Raw genomic sequence first — 18,778 nt, forward strand, 5'->3', positions numbered from 1 at the left:
CTGGCTTTATTTTATATTTGGTTTCACATCTGTTCCTTTTCAGGTAAGAGTGAAACTCCCACTTGAAAACCTTAGGAGATATGGTACTTCAGCTCAGGAAGGAAGTCAGAACTAGAGTTTTAGACATTTAGAACTTGAGGCAGTATAAAGTATACAGTAGTGCTTAATAGCATGAACTTTGGAGCCACACTGCTTGGGTTGAAAACCTCGCTTTCTAAGCTATTTAATCTCTTCATACCTTCATATTTATGGTACAGTTTGGCAAGTTATTTAACCTTTCTGTACCCTAGTTTTTAATTTGTGAAATGAGGATAGAAGGGATAATGAGTATTTACCTTGCAGGGTTTGGGGAGGGTTAAATGAATCAATAAATATAAAATCTTAGAACAGCTCCTGGCCCATGCTTAACATTATGTTTGCTATTGCTAGCGTATCACTGTGCGCACTTCTAGTTGTCTTCTGTGCATATTCCACATCTGTCCCAAGCACTCAGAAAGCTTGCATAGAGCTAAGACGGCTTTCCACTTTCCTCTTCTTATCACAATTCGTACATAAGAAGTGTGCAATATATCTGAGATAATTCTCCAACTCCAGAAAGTCATTTGCCTTGGTTCACCCGCTAAATAATATTAAGAGTCTGTTTAAAAATGGTGACCATCAAACCACTTTTCATTAATATAATAACAGACTCAATTGAGTCAATGTAGTTTCATTTCATACAATCAAGCACCTTATATTGATAAGGTCATAAAAATATTATTCTCTATTCCAAGAGGATTCATTTCACTTCATAGCACCGGTTTGATTGTCCTTTTTGTTAACGTCCTGGTCTTATCCGCGCTTCTCGGTCTCCTGGACTCAGGAAGGCCATTCATTGACCTCTCCCGTGGCTAAGTAGCAAGCGATTTTTCCAAACCCGCCCCGGACCTCCGCCCAGCGCCCAGGCTCCACCCACAGTGCGGGGACAGGGGAAGAGGAGGAGAGAAAAGGGGTGGGGCGCTGCAGATTCCTGGATGGGGCTTGGGTGGCGTGCCGGCGCCGTGACGTCTGACGCTACCAGTTGACGCAGCCGCAGCCGCAGCGACGCCTGGCTCTAGCTGGGACCCCTCCCATCCTTCTCCGCCCCTCTCTGTGTTAGTGGCTAGGGGCCCCCGGCCGGACCTAAAGCAGCTGGCCGGGGTAGCGGGGCTAGAGGGTGTGGGCGCGGGCAGAGCTTCCCCGGCCCGGGCCGGCTCGGCGCTGCTGCCGCTGCCCGAGGCCTTTAGCGTCCCTCGAAGAGGCCGGTGCGGTTCCAGGCCGCCCCGGCGCTCGCCCAGGTGAGGGGACGGGTCGGACTGGGCAGGGTTGGGTGAGCAGTTTTCCATCATCTCTGGAACTCAGCCAGGTCAGAGTCTGGAGGTTTGGCTTCTTCGCCGCTGTTGCGGCGTCGACTCGTTTCCTAGTTTGCTATTCTTACCTGCAGCACCGGGACCTGTAGACCGGGTGTAGAAGGTCAATGGGAAGGCCTGGAAGAGCCATTACAGTCGATGGTTGGGGGCGCCGACGCCGGAGCGGCCTCTGTGGATGGTGATAAGACGGGTGGGCGGCGCCCACTTGGTGTGTGGACTCCGCGGGCGGGAAGGACAAGCGCACCTGCAGGCTCCGGCTTTAGCCTTGCTGGGAGTCCTTGGCTGCGGCAGACCCCGAACGCTTAACGTAGGGTCTACTGACCGATGGCGGTGGAGCCTTAGAACCTTCCGCCTTCCCAATCCCGGCGGGACGTGTGTTGTATTGTGAGTTGGTGCTTGCTGAGTCTACACTATTGAAGAGTACATTTCAGCGGAAACAATATCTTACGGTCAAAGGAAGGTGAAGGGAAGTTGATTCTCCTTCGGCAGAGTATATTCTTTTCTCCCCTCCTCCACACCTAACTCCCACCCCCTTTGACCTTAGTTTTGGCAGTAGACAGGGACGCTTGTTAAATGGAAAGAATTCTTGTAAATTTCCTCTGTAAGAAAATCATGTTTTGGTAACTGCCCAATGGTGTACGTTTCAACTGGTTTCATGTTACTGCTTTCACCCTGTGTATGGCATTGAAGCTGATTTATTCTAAGTTAACCATAAACATTTAATATGAAAATAGATGAATTAACCAGAATATTCATTTTACATAATTGTTGAGTAAGACATATTTTATGTGCATGTTATCTCATTTAATCATCATAACGATCCTATCACGTTAGGTCTGTTATTACTCTCATTTTATAGATGAACTAAACCGTGCAGCCCTAAAAATCACCTTGTACAAAGTAGAGATGTGATTTAAACCAGGTAATCTGACTGCAGTTTAAGGTCCCATAATCAGTATGCTTTATCATCTCCCAAGTATCTGAACAGTTTGCAAAGTGATTTTCATTTGATAAAAAGTGTGCCAGGTGGTTGGAATAGGAAGGAAACTGAGGCACCATTCCTGCCAGCAGAGAACCAACAGTTTGAGAGGACAACTTTTTTAAGGCCACACTTTGAGTATGTTTTAAACATAGGATTTGACTTCTGGAACCTTGTTCTAAAAGCTTTAGAACACTGTAATTTGGAAACCGTGGTCTTATTCTAGTTTAGAAGTATTTCTTGTCTGGAAACTTTAAAGAAGGAAATGTGATATTGGAGTAACATTAAACACTTTCTATGTGTGTGCATTCACACTCATGCAATCAAATAATTTATTCTGAAATGGTGCAAATGTTGATAAAGCCAAACTATCTTCTATAATTGGTTAAAATGTTCTTTTCAGGTTTGTTAAGATGAAACGCTGCAGGTGGGCCTTCTGAAGACAAGGAGAAAGAAAACACTGCAGACTCTGGAAAAAAATTGAGTAAATATTTTGGCCAAGTTTTTAAAAAACTAATTTCCAATTAAAGCTGAGATAGACGAAATCTGACTTTCTGCTTCAGTTGTGTTTTAAGCTGCTTGAATGGTCATAGAATGAAGGTTGGGGCAGTATATAACATGACCTGCCATTCATCTTACCTCACTTTTGAATTGTTGATATCTGATTGACAATTAAGTTGTGTGCTTAGCTTGTGTATTGGGAGGAGAAAGCCAAGGGAAGCTTTGGCTTAATTCTCTATCAAGTGTTAACATTTTTTTCTTTCTTTTTCTTGCTCATGCCCATGTTATAAAAGGCTTTAAAAATAAATGAAGAAAATTAGTTGACTTTGGTTTGTTCTTCACAGGATACTAGGTATGTTGAAGTCAAGTATATTTTATATTATGAGTTCTATGGAGATTAGTAGAAGACAGTTAAACATGATGAAGAAATATTTAATTCATTTCATCAATATTTATTGAGTACCATATTTCAGGCATTATTTCAGGCTTTTAGTATTAGTGTTCATCATGGCCCTTGAGAATACTAGAGTAGTGAATTTTGCCTGGAAGGTAATATTTTTGTGAAATATCATACATTTTTTTATTTCTATGTGCAAAGATGTTTTTGGTTTATATAAAAGACTAGAAAACAGCACTGCCCATATGGTAAATGTTTGTATTTATAATAAATCTTTCATAATTTTAGTTAATAAAGGAAGGTACTCTACTAGTGCTACTCTAAGGTACAGTGGGATACTAGGATTCTTCTAGACTTCATTTCATCATATTTTTTTTCATGTTAAAGATAATGATAGAATTTCAAAAATTTCTTGAGAGGTTAAGAAAATTAACTCTTTAATATGAGAAAATTTCAGGCAGTTTATATATAACGAATAGAAGTGACATGGTTAGGCAACAGTCTGGTGATGAGTTGGAGGGTGATGAGTTTGGCAGAGTGGTGATCATAAGAGGCATTGTAATAATTCAGGTGGCAAATGAGAACCAGAAGTACAGAGATGCAAATGGGAATTAAAGATGGAGATGGATTAGATAGATGCAAAGGAGATGTATTGAGTAGGATTTTGGGCTTGAGAGAAAGTTGAGTCTGGGTAATTTTTAGCTACTGTCATATGCAAGCACATAATAAGTGTATAATAAACATTTGAAGGATAAAGGAACTGATATCTGATATCTGGCTTGAGAAACTGAGTGGATTCTGGGACCATTTACTGAGGCAGTATAGGAAGAACAATAGATTGGGGAACATGGTTGTGGGGCTGTTGTTATGAGGCATCTGTGACTTGCAAGAAATGTCATTAGGAAGCTGGATATAGATCTCAGTTAAGAAGACCCCGCTGGGGATATAAAATTTGGAGTCTCAGCTTATAGATAATGGTTAAAAGCAATGTGACTAGATGAGATCACTCAGGGAAAAAATGTAGAGTAAAAGAAAAGAAATGCGGATAGGGAAGACTAATAAATCCCTATCCTAGAAGGAAGACACACCTCAAAGGAGATGAATGAATGGATAAGGAAGCAGGAGAATCACAGAAGTCAGTGGAAGAACTGAGTTTGGAGAAAAGGAGTGAGTATTAAACACCTTTGAGATATCAGATAAAATGAGGACAAAGAAAGTATCTATCAGACATGTCAAGAAGTTGTTGGGGCACCTGGGTGGCTCAGTTGGTTAAGCATCTGACTTTGGCTCAGGTCATGATCTCTGCATCAGGCTCTGCTGACAGCTCGGAGCCTGGAGCCTGCTTTAGATTATGTGTCCCTCTCTCCCTCTGCCCCTCCCCCGCTCATATTTTCTCTCTCTTTCTCTCTCTCTCTCTCTCTCTCTCTCTCTCTCAATCTCTTTCAAGAATAAATAAATGTTAAAAAAAAATTTTTTTTAAAAAGTTGTTGACCTGAGCAAGAGCGATTATATGGATGGAGCCAGTTCACAGTGGTAAGAGATAAGGAAATTGAAATAGGTACTGTCATTTACCTATTTCAGAAAGTTTGATTCTAAATTGAATAGAGAGGGGATCACTAGATATATGAGTTTGAGAGTTTTTGTTTTTTAAAGAGTATTTTTTTTTTTTTTTTAATTTATTTTTGGGACAGAGAGAGAGCATGAACGGGGGAGGGGCAGAGAGAGAGGGAGACACAGAATTGGAAACAGGCAGAGTTTTTGTTTTTTAAAGGTATGAGTGATATGATTTATAATCTTTATTTGCTGAGGATAAAAAAACATCAAAAATAAAATTTGAAGATAGAGGAGAGAGGGACAATAATTAGTGAAGCAAGGTCACTGACTAAGCTGGAAGGGATGGAAAATGAGGATGCAGGTCAAGGGTGCTTTAGATAGACTTCTGAGACAGGAGTTAAGGAGATGGTGATGATTACGGATACAGATGAATATGTAGAGGCAGGGTAGGGGTTGCTCCACAGAGTCCATGCAGGAGACTCTCACTTAAAGTAGAGAGAGGAAATGGTTCATTCATGGGATTGGTAATCTTCTTGGTGTGTTATTGCTGATTCCTCATCTTTTGGTAAGTTGGAGGAGAGTAGAGTGCATTAGTTTAGCTTAACATGACTGGTATGAACTATCAGAGTAGAGATAACTTGTAGTTATCTTGCAAAATTACTTTTCACATACTTTGTATTAGTTATCTATTGCTGAGTAACAAATTATACCTGAACTTAGTGGTTTAAAATATTTACTATCGTAGTTTCTGTGAGTCTGGATTTGGAAGCGCCTAAACTCAGTCCTTCTGGTTTAGGGTCTGTCATGAGGTTGCAGCCAAAATCTTGGCAGGAACTTCAGTCATCTCAACTGTGGCAGAAGGATTTGCTTCCATGATGGCACACATACATGTCTGTTGGCTAGAGGCCTCAAAGCCTCACCATGCCGATCTGTCTAGGGCTTTTATTTTATTTATTTTTTTTTTTAATTTTTTTTTCAACATTTTTAATTTATTTTTGGGACAGAGAGAGACAGAGCATGAACGGGGGAGGGGCAGAGAGAGAGGGAGACACAGAATCGGAAACAGGCTCCAGGCTCCGAGCCATCAGCCCAGAGCCTGACGCGGGGCTCGAACTCACGGACCGCGAGATCGTGACCTGGCTGAAGTCGGACGCTCAACCGACTGCGCCACCCAGGCGCCCCTGTCTAGGGCTTTTTAAATGTCCTAACAAGGCATCTGGCTTCCCCTGGAACAGATGATCCAAGAGAGAACAAGGAGGAAGCTGTGATGCCAGTTTTGACTTAGTTACACACCATTGCTTCTGACATACTCTTTTACAGCTGTATCACTAAGTCCAGCCCACACTTGAGACGGGAATTAAGTTCTACCTCTTGAAGGGAGGAATGTTAAAGAGTTTTTGGACATTTTAAAACTACCATACATTTTATCAATTGTCAAGTTCTTTAGGGGCAAAAAAGCTCTTTAAAAGTCAGTGAATAATAGCCTTTATGATCAGGTGAGAGAGAGGTTCTAGAGGAGTGGGAGGTGGTTAAGTTAGATTTGGTTCGCTTTATAATTTGGCCTTTTTTGCTGCTAATCAGGCTGCACAACTTGTGTTACCACTCAGGGTTATTTAAAAAAAGTGCTTGTTGACCCTTGACTTAATAGAGAATCATTTTAGGTTAAAAAAAAATGCCATAGTGGGCAAAATATGAATTTTTTATGCCAAAATTTGAATTTTGGTAGCATTCATATTAGCTTCTAAATGTAGAGGTGGGAGGAAGGATCTCATTTTTCATATAACGAAACTTAGAACTAAGAGATAATTACTGGGGCCTTAGCTGTGTTTGTGCTTAGCTTCTCAGTGCCATAGTTTTCTCGTCTTTAAAATGGGGAATTGTTAATGAGTAGTTATTTGTGACAATTAGATGAGTAAATGCACGTAAAGTGTTTAGCACTGTGTCTAGCACACAGCAAACCTTGAATAAGTGTTGTAGCCATTGTTATGATAGCTATATTTTTATCATTTTAATGGTGAATTAATACCATGGAATGAATGTTTCAAAGGGTAAGAGAACATTGACCAAAATGTTTAAAGTCTGAATTTTAGATTATTGATCTGTTTGTACTTGGTCACTTTTTATGTATACGTAAAGTATATTTCTATTCATATCCATTTAAAATGCTGAGTCTCATATCACCAGTAGTACTGTATGCGTCATATCCACATAAAACTTCTCCAAAGCAGACTTCTTTGTTGTTTTACTTACATGAAAGTTCAGTTTCAGTTGTAGCAATATCATCAGCTCACAGGAATTGGCTGTTAAATGAATCTTGTGGGCTCTTAGGGTAGCAACATGCTAATAAGAAAATGTTTTCTTTGAACTTGATGTGAGGAGAGTGTTGGTAAACACATGTGACAAGTTTCTCCCTCTCCCCACATCCAAAGACCCTATTTGGTTGGGTGAATAGTTTGAACATGTATTTGGGAGGGTTTCTGACTGAAGTGACATAAGGTAGAAGATAGAACCTTAAGACCCAGATAGGAAAATGGAAATAGATTTATTACAAAAATCTTTTAGAATTTTACTTTGCTGGTGCTTTTTAGTGTTATGCCTTCTGGTGTATTTTTAATCTAAATGAAAGTTGATATATTGAATTCTTGATTAAAAGAATTGAAGGAGGGGCACCAGGGTGGCTCAGTTGGAGTGTTCGACTTCTGCTCAGGTCATGATCTCCGGGTTCATGAGTTCAAGCCCTGCATCGGACTTGCTGCTGTCAGCTCAGAGCTTGGAGCCTGCTTTGGATTCTGTGTTTCCCTCTGTCTTCCTTCTGTCTTTCTCTCTGCCCCTCCTGCTTGTGCTTTCTCTTTCTCCCAAAAAATAAATAAACACTTAAAAAAAAAAAAAAGAAAGGAAACTTGCAGAATGTGTTCACTAGCCAGTACAAAATGAAGACAAAACCCCACAACCAGTGAATGGGAAGTAAAAGTAGGAGGATTACATCTTTCACTTGGCAGTTACTATTGAGCTCTTTGCATTGCTGATCATGTCAAGGAATATGTTGAAGGTAGAAATTAGTTCTGGTGGATTATTAAAAGTGGATTGTATTTAAGAATCATGGTTTCTTCTAGGTTTGGAGAATTTGAGGTCTGTTCTTTTTACCCTATTACTAGATATGTTTTCTACAGATTTTTAAGAGATTTGTTTTGCTTTTAATAAGTACTTAGGTAAACCAGCATAAATTTCTGTCTATAGCAGTGAGGTGTGTTAAAGTGCAACATTTTTGTTGAATGATATGATTTCTGAGATGTTAAAAATTCTTTCATATATAACATAAAGAACAGTTTTTGTAGCATAGATTACGTTATTAAAAAGTATGTTTAGTTTGCAGATTTTGTGTTTGAATTGTCACTCACCATATCTGAATATTTCTTTAGCAATAGTTGCCTGGTAACTAGTGTATTTTGGTACTTGATCTGCTTCTAAGAATCATATCATATTCACTGTTATTTGTAGAACTATGTTATTCATATTAACTTAATTTCTTGATTGTTATTTGTGCCAACTAATTTTTTTGGTTATAAAATTCTGTTATTTAGTTAAATATATGTATTTTTCTCATATATTGTAAGGAATGAAATGCATTTTAGTCATTGTCTACTGCTATGCATTTTATTTATTTTTTTTAGCTTTCACCTTTTTTGTTGAGCTGATTTTTTCTTAAAGAACATTAATGATAGTAGCTTAGCACCACTGCTGTAATGTGTTTCTTGTCAAGCACTGTATGTTAGCTTGTTTGCTTCATGTTTTTAATGCCTTGAACATCTCTTCAGAGAAGAGATGGCCGTTTGGAAACAGGCTTAAAGAGATTCAGTAACTTGCTCAAGCTATCTCACAGCTAAGGAAGGTATTGAAGGTATTGAAAGGGTAGAGCAAGCTTTCCATTTCAAATCTGACTGTAAAGCCTAGTTCCAGTATACCAGATGATTTCTGTTATTTCTGATAGAATGTTATTTTACCATTTAATTCTGTTGGGTTTTGGAGTTAGTTTAATAGTGAATTGTGTTTGTTGCACTTGGAATCCTGGGACTGAAAGGAACCTGGAATGACTTTCTCGGTAGAGATGATTATATACCTGGTCTAACTTAAGAGGATAATTGTCTATCTTGTTTGTTTAAATGAACAGAATAGGACATTATAGATTTTTGTTTTATTTTGAATTTTAAGAGATAATATTGGTTAATACTCCCCTTGAAGGGATGGATGGTGGAATTTAAAGCCTTGTATCCTGATAGGTAAAATAATTTAGTCAGATTGGGCTTTTCCAATCACTCTATGTTTAATGGGTAATAACAACCTTGTTAATATATTCCATTACTATCTTGTAATATAAAATTTACATATTTATTTTATGTGAGATATTAGTTGTAGTAAGTACTTCCCTATTTTATATACTTTATTTATGAAGCATCATGGAATTGGAAAGTCATGTGTTTTAGGCCGTTTACCTTTAGATTGGTGAATGGTCAGTGTTTAAATGAATAGCTCAAATGTTCTAATCATCCTTGAAACTTCATTTTGGATAAAAATGTTGTCGTGACCTGATTTATGTTTTACTTTTGTTTTGGGATGTCATTATGTCATAGTAGAGATGAGCAGTCTGTTCAGACAGTTCATTTTTATTGGTATTTACTTAGATATTTGGGTCAGTTATCTGGCTTCTTAATTTTAAGGTGGACATAAATGGCTTTGAAATGGGGAACTTTTACAAAAGTATCTCCAGATAATTTGTTACATATGAGCAGAAATTAAACAGTAACTGAAAAATTCTCAAGTAAGTGTATGTATTCTGTAACAGTTACTGTAGATCAGTAAAATTGGCCAAGGGTAAGTGCTTTGTCCTAATAGGTGTTTAATTTTACCTGATGGTAAAGAGAATATGAATATTGATGAAGGTCAGAGGAGAGCTGTAAAGTTCATTTATTTTCCAACTTTTAAAACTCATGCAGTTTCTTTTATATAAAAGGAACTGAGGGCACCTGGGTGGCTCAGTTGGTTAGGTGTCTGATAATTGATATTGGCTCAGATTATGATCTCGCGGTCCTGAGACCGAGTCCTGCTCTACACTAACAGCTCAGAGCCTGCTTGGGATTCTCTCCCTTTTCTCTCTCTGCCCCTCCCCTGCTCGGGCATTTGTGTGTTTGCGCTCTCTCTCTTTCTCTTTCTCTCAAATTAAGATACAATACAATACAATACAATAAAAACATTTTAGAAAAGGAACTATAATTAAATGCAGAGAATTTTGATATGATGGTCTGAAGATACAAAGAATTGTGATTTGTCTTTTTATACAAAGAATTGTGATTTCATTGTTGTGTGAGATTTGATTAAACTTTTTTCACATTAATTGGGTTGTTAAAAAGTTGAATATCCTCTTCTTAAACTCAAGCAAATGAAAACCAGATTTTCTTGAGAGTGAAAAGATCACTTAGGAATCTTTTTGGCTCTGGGTACATTGGAATACTCACTTATCATTTTTTTTTTTTTTTTTAATATTCACTTACTTTTGGCGATAGCTCATAATTATGTACTTTCATGATGATGTATTTATTTCATTCATTTCTGAAACAAGTATTTATTGAGAGACTTCTGTATACAGAACTTGGTTAGATATTACGCTTAAATGGGTAGGGCAAACCCATCCTTAAGAACATTTGTCTACCAGGGGAGACTTCTAAAGTAATAATTGTAATATGGTACGATAACTGCTAAGATACAGGTATTCATTCAAACAGCCTTTTTTTTTTTTTTAGTATTTTCTGTATTGCCAGACATCGTACTAAAAAGGTTATTGTAAATATTCCAAATCTTATACTTAATATTCAGAATTCCTTAGCTGTATTACAGAATTTTTAAGCTCAATAAATATTTATTGAATGAATAAACAAAAAAATAGCTCAACATTATCAAGCAACTGTCTTAACTATGTTGTTCCAAAAAATCAAAATCAATATTTACTTTCCTATGACAGTACCCAAGAAAGCTCTGTCTCTTCATAACCAGATCTTCTCACATCATAGGTAATGTTATATATAGACTTGTTCCAGTTTAACCCTGGTATAGGAAAACCTTATACCTGAAATCCTGTGTCAAATTATGGGATGATATCTCTTCTTTTGGAAGAAGGTAAACTAACCAGTGCAGTGAAGTTTTCTTGACAAGCTGTGGGCAGGTGCACAGATCCTCCAGTTCCTCCCACTCACCCCTTTTCTGAGATGATAAATAATTATTGCTGAGGTAGGGTGGAATTGGGGGACTTGGGGTAAGCTGTGGTGATGAAGGCCCTCTTATTCATTATTTTCTTTCACCAACCACTTAGGGTCATTCTTCTTACAGTTGTCATAAACACAAAAGCTAAAAACTAAGAAAAATAGAAAAGGAACAGGTACTGTAGAAGTTATGGGACTAGTGCCAAAAAACTTGGAGTAATAAGTAAAAAAAAAAAAATGAAATAGAAGAGATTTTAGATAAATATGAATTTGGCTTTTTTTTTTTAAATTTTTTTTTATTGAGAGAGAGAGAGAGAGAATCCCATGAGGGAGGGGGAGAGAGAGAGAGAGAGAGAGAGAGAGAGAGAAAGAAAAAGAAGTGGATGGAGCTCACCTGAAGAGGGGCTTGAGCTCACCTGATGCGGGACTCAAATTCATGAACCATGAAATCATGACCTGAGCCGAAGTCAAATGCTTAACCAACTGAGTCACTCAGGCGCCCTGAATTTGATTTTTCAAAAATCTATGGAAGCCATCAGATTCTTTCATCTTTCTATCACCAGATCTCCCCATATCTTGGTCTTTCCTTTCCCTTCTTCCTGTTCAGATGAAGGAAATGTTTCTCTTTCTGTCATATATATATATATATGTATAGAGAGAGAGAGAGAGAGTATATTCCTTTTCTAAAGGAGAGTATCTTCCTTTTCTAAAATGTTTTTATTGTATTGTATACAATATATATGTGTGTGTATATATATACACACATATATATGTATATATATATATATATATGTATATACACACACACACCCTGAATTAAAGCAAACTTTTAAAAGATATTAAATATTTAACACTGTGTCCTTCAAATGGTATGGTTTTATGATCTCTTTATTTTATTTTTTAATTTTATTTTTTAATTTTATTTTTTTATGATCTCTTTAAAGTACAGAATCATTTTTCATGTAAAAGAAAGCTATCCTCAGATTTAATAGGACTGGTAACAAACAAAAAAAATAGTTCCTTAGTTTAGGTCTTCCTAGAACCAATACCTGGATAAGGAAGGACTCAAGTACAGAAGTGATCGTAGGAAAGACTGGTAGGAGAATGGGGAAGTAAGAAAGGAAAGGGATTGAAGTCAGTAAAGGGCATTATCCTAGCAGTTACCACTGTGGGCATCTGGAGCTCACTACCATTGGTGAACTCTTGGGAAACCAAATGGAATATGCCTCATGGGCGCATGGGTGGCTCAGTCGGTTAAGCGTCTGACTCTCAGTTTCAGCTCTGGTCATGATCTCATGGTTGGGGAGTTTGAGCCCCACATTGGGCTCTGTGCTGACAGCGTGGGGCCTGCTTGGAAGTCTCTCTCTCTCTCCCTCCCCCCCCCTTCTGCCCCTCCTCTGCTCTCTCTCAAAAATAAATAAGTAAACTTAAAAAAATACTATGCCTCAGAGTAATCCCAAATCAAGAACAAAGAAGCTGTAGTTGTGTATCCACCACTTTCCTAGCCGTCATTTATGTTACCTCTTTGGCATTTCTGGCTTGCCCTGAGTATAAGCTGAGCATGTTTCTGCAGTCCAAAAGCAGCCCTCAGTAAAGTATTCAGTTGTTCCAAATGAGCAGTCATCTTGTGTAGAGATGAATGCTAACAGTATGTGGGCAAGGCACCAAAAGCATTGGTTGCAATCAGCAAATATTTATATGGTGTATTATTTACTATGTGCTGGGTGCTATTCTAAATGGTTTACATACATGAATTTATCAGTTTTCACTATTCACCTCTGTCAGGTAGGTACTATTAGTGTTCTTGTTTTACAGATGAGGGAATAGAGCACAGAATGGTTAGGTAACTTGCCAATGGTCACACAGCTATAACATTAGATCTGGTAGTTCTCACTTAGTCTAGTATAGAATCCATGCTCTCAATCCACATAATGTCCTGTTTCTGGAACAATATAGTCTGAAGCAGGATCTTTGGATTCTACTGTTTTTTCTTTGATGAGTGCCTCCTCCTTCTCCCTTCCCCAATCTCTCTTAATGTTCTTTATGTCCTTTCTTGATGAAACTTACTTGTCTCCCCTTTCTAGAACAGTATATATTCCTTCCATTCTTACATTCAAGGCTGTCAATTCAAATAATTCTTGCTAAGGTGATCTTTCTGATGTTGTGATGAACTTTGAGTTTGCTCAGTATTTGCACTTTAATTTTTTAAAAAGCTAAGTATTTAAGCACTGAAGAAAGACATGATGCTAGAATGACAGATGACTGAGTTGTTATTTTTGGGTTGGGAGACACCTATTTCTTGGTTGGTTATAAGAAGAGGTCAATAGATGTATGCTTGGGCAAGAAAAGTCTCTCACCTGTCATTTCCTATCTTCTAGTTACCAAATCTCCCTTTTTCTTTTTAAATTATGGAAGTATTATATGCCAATCGTAAAACATTAGACAATACCTAAGTGTCAAGAGTAAAAGTGGAAGTCCTGTTTCACTGTTTCTTTTCCTTCCTCCTAAGTCTTTCCCAATGCTCTCTCTAGAGGTAACGATAATATGGCTTCACTGTTTTTGCTGATTTAAAAAAGTGCGTATATATACACACACTCCATATATGTGCACATATATACATATGTGTGTATATATATGGTGTCTATATGTAGTATACATAATGGATAGTCTTTTTTTTATGTTTATTCAGTTTTTCTTGAGCGAGAGAGACAGAGCATGAGTGGGGAAGGGGCAGAAAGAGAGGGAGACACAGAATCTGAAGCAGGCTCCAGGCTGTGAGCTTTCAGCACAGAGCCTGACGCGGGGCTTGAACCCATGAACTGTGAGATCATGACCTGAGCCAAAGTCGGACGCTCAACTGACTGAGCCACCCAGGCACCCCTGGTCTTTTTTCTTTTAAACATTAAGTGGAATGCTATACATTTTGTTTCTCAACTTGCTCTTTCCCTGCTAACATTACATATATCCTGGTCTTTTCTGTGTATCAGCCCATATAGAGCTATCTCATTTTTTTAGAAAGGCTGCATATTATTTCCCAGTAAAGTATACTATATTTAACTATTTAATTATTTTCCTATTAATTGATATATTTTTTCAAATTTTTCAGTACACTGTGTAATGCTGTCCAAGTTAAAGTATACACATTCTTACAGTATTTGAATAAATTGTTCTTTCCAAATGTAGTTTACTCCCCAACTGTGTATGAGTGCCCATTTTCCCATACTTTTGCTGAAGTAGTTGTTTACAGTCTTTCTAATTTTTACTTATATCACTATTGGGTGATTGTCCCAATGGTTAGTGATACTATCTTTCTCTGTAAATTGCCTACTTATATATTTTGTTCATTTGCCTATCATATTATTTATATTTTTTCCTACTAATTTGTGGGATGACCTCCATTTCTGAAGGACCAAATTAAGATTTTGAATTCTGTCTCTAAAAGTAATGTAAGTAATGTAAGTATTAGATGTTTGATAATTAGATTTTTTTATGCCAGTGAGAAAGAAATAAAATAGTTTGAATGTAGTATTTGAAAAGATTTTACAGGTAATTCACTTTGAAAAGTAATCATTTTGGAAAGGTATTTCCTAAAATGGTGGTAGTAGTGGTGGTGTTAAATTAGGAACTTTGATAAATCTCTAGTTTATGCTCTGTTTGCTTTGAGCTGTTTCACATTTTCATGTTTTTCTTTGTCACTAAAAACAATAATTGCCACAATTTCTATTTTAATGTAGACAGCAGTTTTGAATATCATGGATTTCAGGAAGAATAAAGAGAATATAGATGAGTCATGAAAATATTGAGGGGTGTCTGAGTGGCTCAGTCAGTTAAGCATCCGATTTCGGCTCTAGGTCATGATATCACAGCCCGTAGTTTGAGCCCTGCATCAGGCTCTGTGCTGACAGCTCAGAGCCTGGAACCTACTTTGGATTCTGTGTTTCCTCTTCTGCTTGCGCTGTGTCTCTGTCTCTCTCTCAAAAATAAATAAGCATCACAAAAATTTTTTTTAAGAAAATATTGAGAGAGCTTGTCTTAAAACATGTAGGTCAGATATTTTCTTACATAATAGATAAAAATACCATTTAAAATGATGTAATACTTGAAAACAGTGGCTGTGTTCAAGGCACTGTCACTGGTATTATGGATACAAAGATAAATAAAACAATCCTTACTGATCATAATATATTGGGAGAGAGAGAAGCAAGATAGATTAAGTTCAAGTTATGTGTCTTTGGGAGGATGCTAAACTGACTGAGCCACCTAGGTGCCCATCCTTTAATTCTTTTAATCAAGAATTCAGTATATCAGCTTTCATTTAGATTAAAAATACACCAGAAGGCATAACACTAAAAAGCACCAGCAAAGTAAAATTCTAAAAGATTTTTGTAATGAAACTATTTCCATTTTCCTATCTGGCCCTTAAGCTTCTCTTTTATCTTCTACCTTATGAACTTTTACTTTTATTAAATTTACCTTTTTTCCTGTCTTAAATGATTTCCTTTGCAGTTTAATAAATCTCTGATTCTAAATTTAATATATGAACTCTTTGGCCTTTAGATGCTGCTCTGGAAAAACTTCAGTAATGGATCAAAGGAAGAATGAGAGTATTGTTCCTAGTATCACTCAATTAGAAGATTTTCTTACAGAACACAATTCCAATGTTGTTTGGCTCCTAGTTGGTAAGTAGAATATATTTTCTTGTATTTTGTTTTTTATGTACAGATTAACAACTGTCACATTTTAAGCAGTAATTAGCTGAAGTTGAAATGCTTACACTACCATTCGTTTATTTTTTGGAAAAAAGGTTTCAATCTGTATTTCTTTTTTTTTTTTTTTTTTTAAATTTTTTTTTTAACGTTTATTTATTTTTGAGACAGAGAGAGACAGAGCATGAACAGGGGAGGGTCAGAGAGAGGGAGACACAGAATCTGAAACAGGATCCAGGCTCTGAGCCGTCAGCACAGAGCCCGACGCGGGGCTCGAACCCATGGACAGCGAGATCGTGACCTGAGCCGAAGTCAGACGCTTAGCCGACTGAGCCACCCAGGCGCCCCTCAATCTGTATTTCTATGAATATTTGCTCTGGCAAGTGCTCTAGAGGGCTCTTTTTCTTAGGTTGCCTCCTTTTGTGTGAGTTAGGGGAGGTGGGAGGAGAAGAAAGACATTGCAATTAGTTTATCTTTCCTGTCGCAAGTCCACTCCTTCACCAAACCCCATCTCAGTGCGTGCACGTGTGTGTGTGTGTGCGCACACACACACTTTTTTTTGTTTTATCATGATGAATCCCTATGGTAAATATGTTTTTATAGCAAAATAAGAGTGTATATGCCTAGTTAATCTCATCTCTTTCCTTACTCTTTATACTTAACAGTGGGCTCTGCCAGTAAAAAAAAAAAAAAAAAAAAATTGGGGGCTAATACTCCAGCAGTTTTCTAGGTACATAGAAATAATACAAAACAGTGTATAAATCAATGGCAAAGAGAGGGAGGGAAAATGAATGAATGAATGAATGAATGAATATGAATAAGAGGAAGAGAATATTGTGGGCTGTTACTGCCCAGAAAGTTTTTGTGGATTTGAATTTTAGCATAAAAATTAGAAAGGTAGAGAGGAAAATAGAAAGGGTAAGATGGGGTAAGAAGGGAAAAAGAGGGTAATGATATTTATTATGTATCTTCTGTGTGCCACATACCACTGGCATTTTGCATATGTTGTCTCAATGCTCGGAGAAGACTTAAGGTAGGTATTATTCTTTTCCTTTTAACATGTTGGAGAATTGAGGCCCATAAGGATTAAATAACTTACACAGGTTACATAGCTCCTTTTTTTCTGAGTGCATGCTTATGTTTCTTTCATGACACCACAGGACGTGTAAAGAAATGGGTAGAGGTGAAGTGTATATGGAAGGAATTATGATTTAAGCTTTGAGTTCTGATTTTTTCTAATTGACAGAAGTGCCCTATTATAAATCATTCATTAAAGCCAAAAAAGTAAAATGAAATGCAAAATATTAATATGAAATAGAACTTCATAAAAGCAGCATTGAAAATTACCTTTTAGGTTAATTATGGTAGAATTCTTCCTTATTTCCTATCACCGTCTTCTCTTATTACCTAGAATTTCTGACTTTTTTCTGTTGTGTACAACTCCTTTTCTTAAGGAAAAAACAACAGCAACACCCAGAAAGACATTGACTATTTACTCTTGCTGTTTTACTAAGTGGCCTCATGATATTGAAGGGGTTTGAGAGACATGATAGAGTGAAAAGGCCACAAGTCTCAGGTTGTATAATACTAGAAGCATACTTTCTCAGCAGATACCTCTTGCCTTTCCAAATGACCCACAGTAACCTGCTGTCAATACAGTGATTTACAGTAAAAATTAGCACAAAATGTTTTTAAACTTAAAACATAATGACATATTCAAATCACTATTTTGTATACCTGAAACTAATACTATATTATGTGTCAACTATACTTCAATAAAAAAACCCAAAACACTTTTTTTTTTAATGTTTATTTATTTTTGAGAGAGAGAGACAGAGTGTGAGCAGGGGAGGGACAGAGAGAGACGGAGACACAGAATTCAAAGCAGGCTCCAGGCTCCACGCTGTCAGCACACAGCCTGCTATGTGGCTTGAACCCATGAAGCATGAGATAATGACCTGGGCTGAAGTCGGACGCTTAACCAACTGAGCCACCCAGGTGCCAACTCCCCCCCCCGCCCCCCCAAAACACTTTTTACAAACAAAAATACAATGACATATCATCAAAATAACTTTTCAAAAGAATTGTTCTAGAAATAATATTTGCAGACAAATCATAGCACTTATTACATCAGAGCTGTTACCGTCAATTTAAGCTACCCTGAGAAAATATATTTTGATTCTCCGTGACTGCTTGGTTTTATCCATATTAAAATAACCTTTTTAAAAAGTTAGGAACTTAATGTGCTGTTGCTAAATGGTGATACATGTTAAATTGCTTTACATTATTTTGTCCTAATTTGGAAAATAGTTATACTTCTAAAGTGAATAAGTAAAAGGAAAGGTATTATCAAAAACTGCTTTCTTACATTTTAATTTTTGTATATTAATGAACTAGGTTCTTTGTGGGAATATTCTGAATCCTGTAAGTGACTATAAACTTTTCATGAAAAATTGTCAAATTTGAAATACCATTTACTGTAGCATATTCACTGGCATTCTTTAAAAGTAGGTTATTGTCAGGAACCCTCTTGCACTGTTGGTGGGAATGCAAATTGGTGCAGCCGCTCTGGAAAGCAGTGTGGAGGTTCCTCAGAAAATTAAAAATAGACCTACCCTATGACCCAGCAATAGCACTGCTAGGAATTTATCCAAGGGATACAGGAGTACTGATGCATAGGGGCACCTGTACCCCAATGTTTATAGCGGCACTCTCAACAATAGCCAAATTATGGAAAGAGCCTAAATGTCCATCAACTGATGAATGGATAAAGAAATTGTGGTTTATATACACAATGGAATACTACGTGGCAATGAGAAAAAATGAAATATGGCCTTTTGTAGCAACATGGATGGAACTGGAGAGTGTGATGCTAAGTGAAATAAGCCATACAGAGAAAGACAGATACCATATGGTTTCACTCTTATGTGGATCCTGAGAAACATAACAGAAACCCATGGGGGAGGGGAAGGAAAAAAAAAAAAAAGAGGTTAGGGGGGGAG

General features: G+C 37.3%; 1 protein-coding gene across 4 annotated transcripts in view; it reads left to right on the forward strand.

The window, feature by feature from the left end:
• Positions 1-1,006: 1,006 nt before the first annotated feature.
• BLTP1 (bridge-like lipid transfer protein family member 1) overlaps positions 1,007-18,778 on the forward strand; it is a 223,467-nt gene continuing 205,695 nt past the window's right edge. For 2 of the 4 annotated variants that reach the window (XM_049631122.1, XM_049631123.1), the window contains exons 1-5: positions 1,009-1,316; positions 2,771-2,851; positions 3,162-3,220; positions 4,341-4,432; positions 15,628-15,749. In XM_049631122.1, the coding sequence (XP_049487079.1) occupies positions 15,653-15,749 (97 nt within the window). In that variant the 5' untranslated portion in view covers positions 1,009-1,316; positions 2,771-2,851; positions 3,162-3,220; positions 4,341-4,432; positions 15,628-15,652. Of the gene's footprint in view, positions 1,317-2,770; positions 2,852-3,161; positions 3,221-4,340; positions 4,433-15,627; positions 15,750-18,778 lie in introns of all 4 variants that reach the window. The other 2 variants (XM_049631120.1, XM_049631121.1) reach the window with 2 other exon arrangements.

This window comes from Panthera uncia, chromosome B1, assembly GCF_023721935.1.
Source record: "Panthera uncia isolate 11264 chromosome B1, Puncia_PCG_1.0, whole genome shotgun sequence".
NCBI lineage: Eukaryota > Metazoa > Chordata > Mammalia > Carnivora > Felidae > Panthera > Panthera uncia.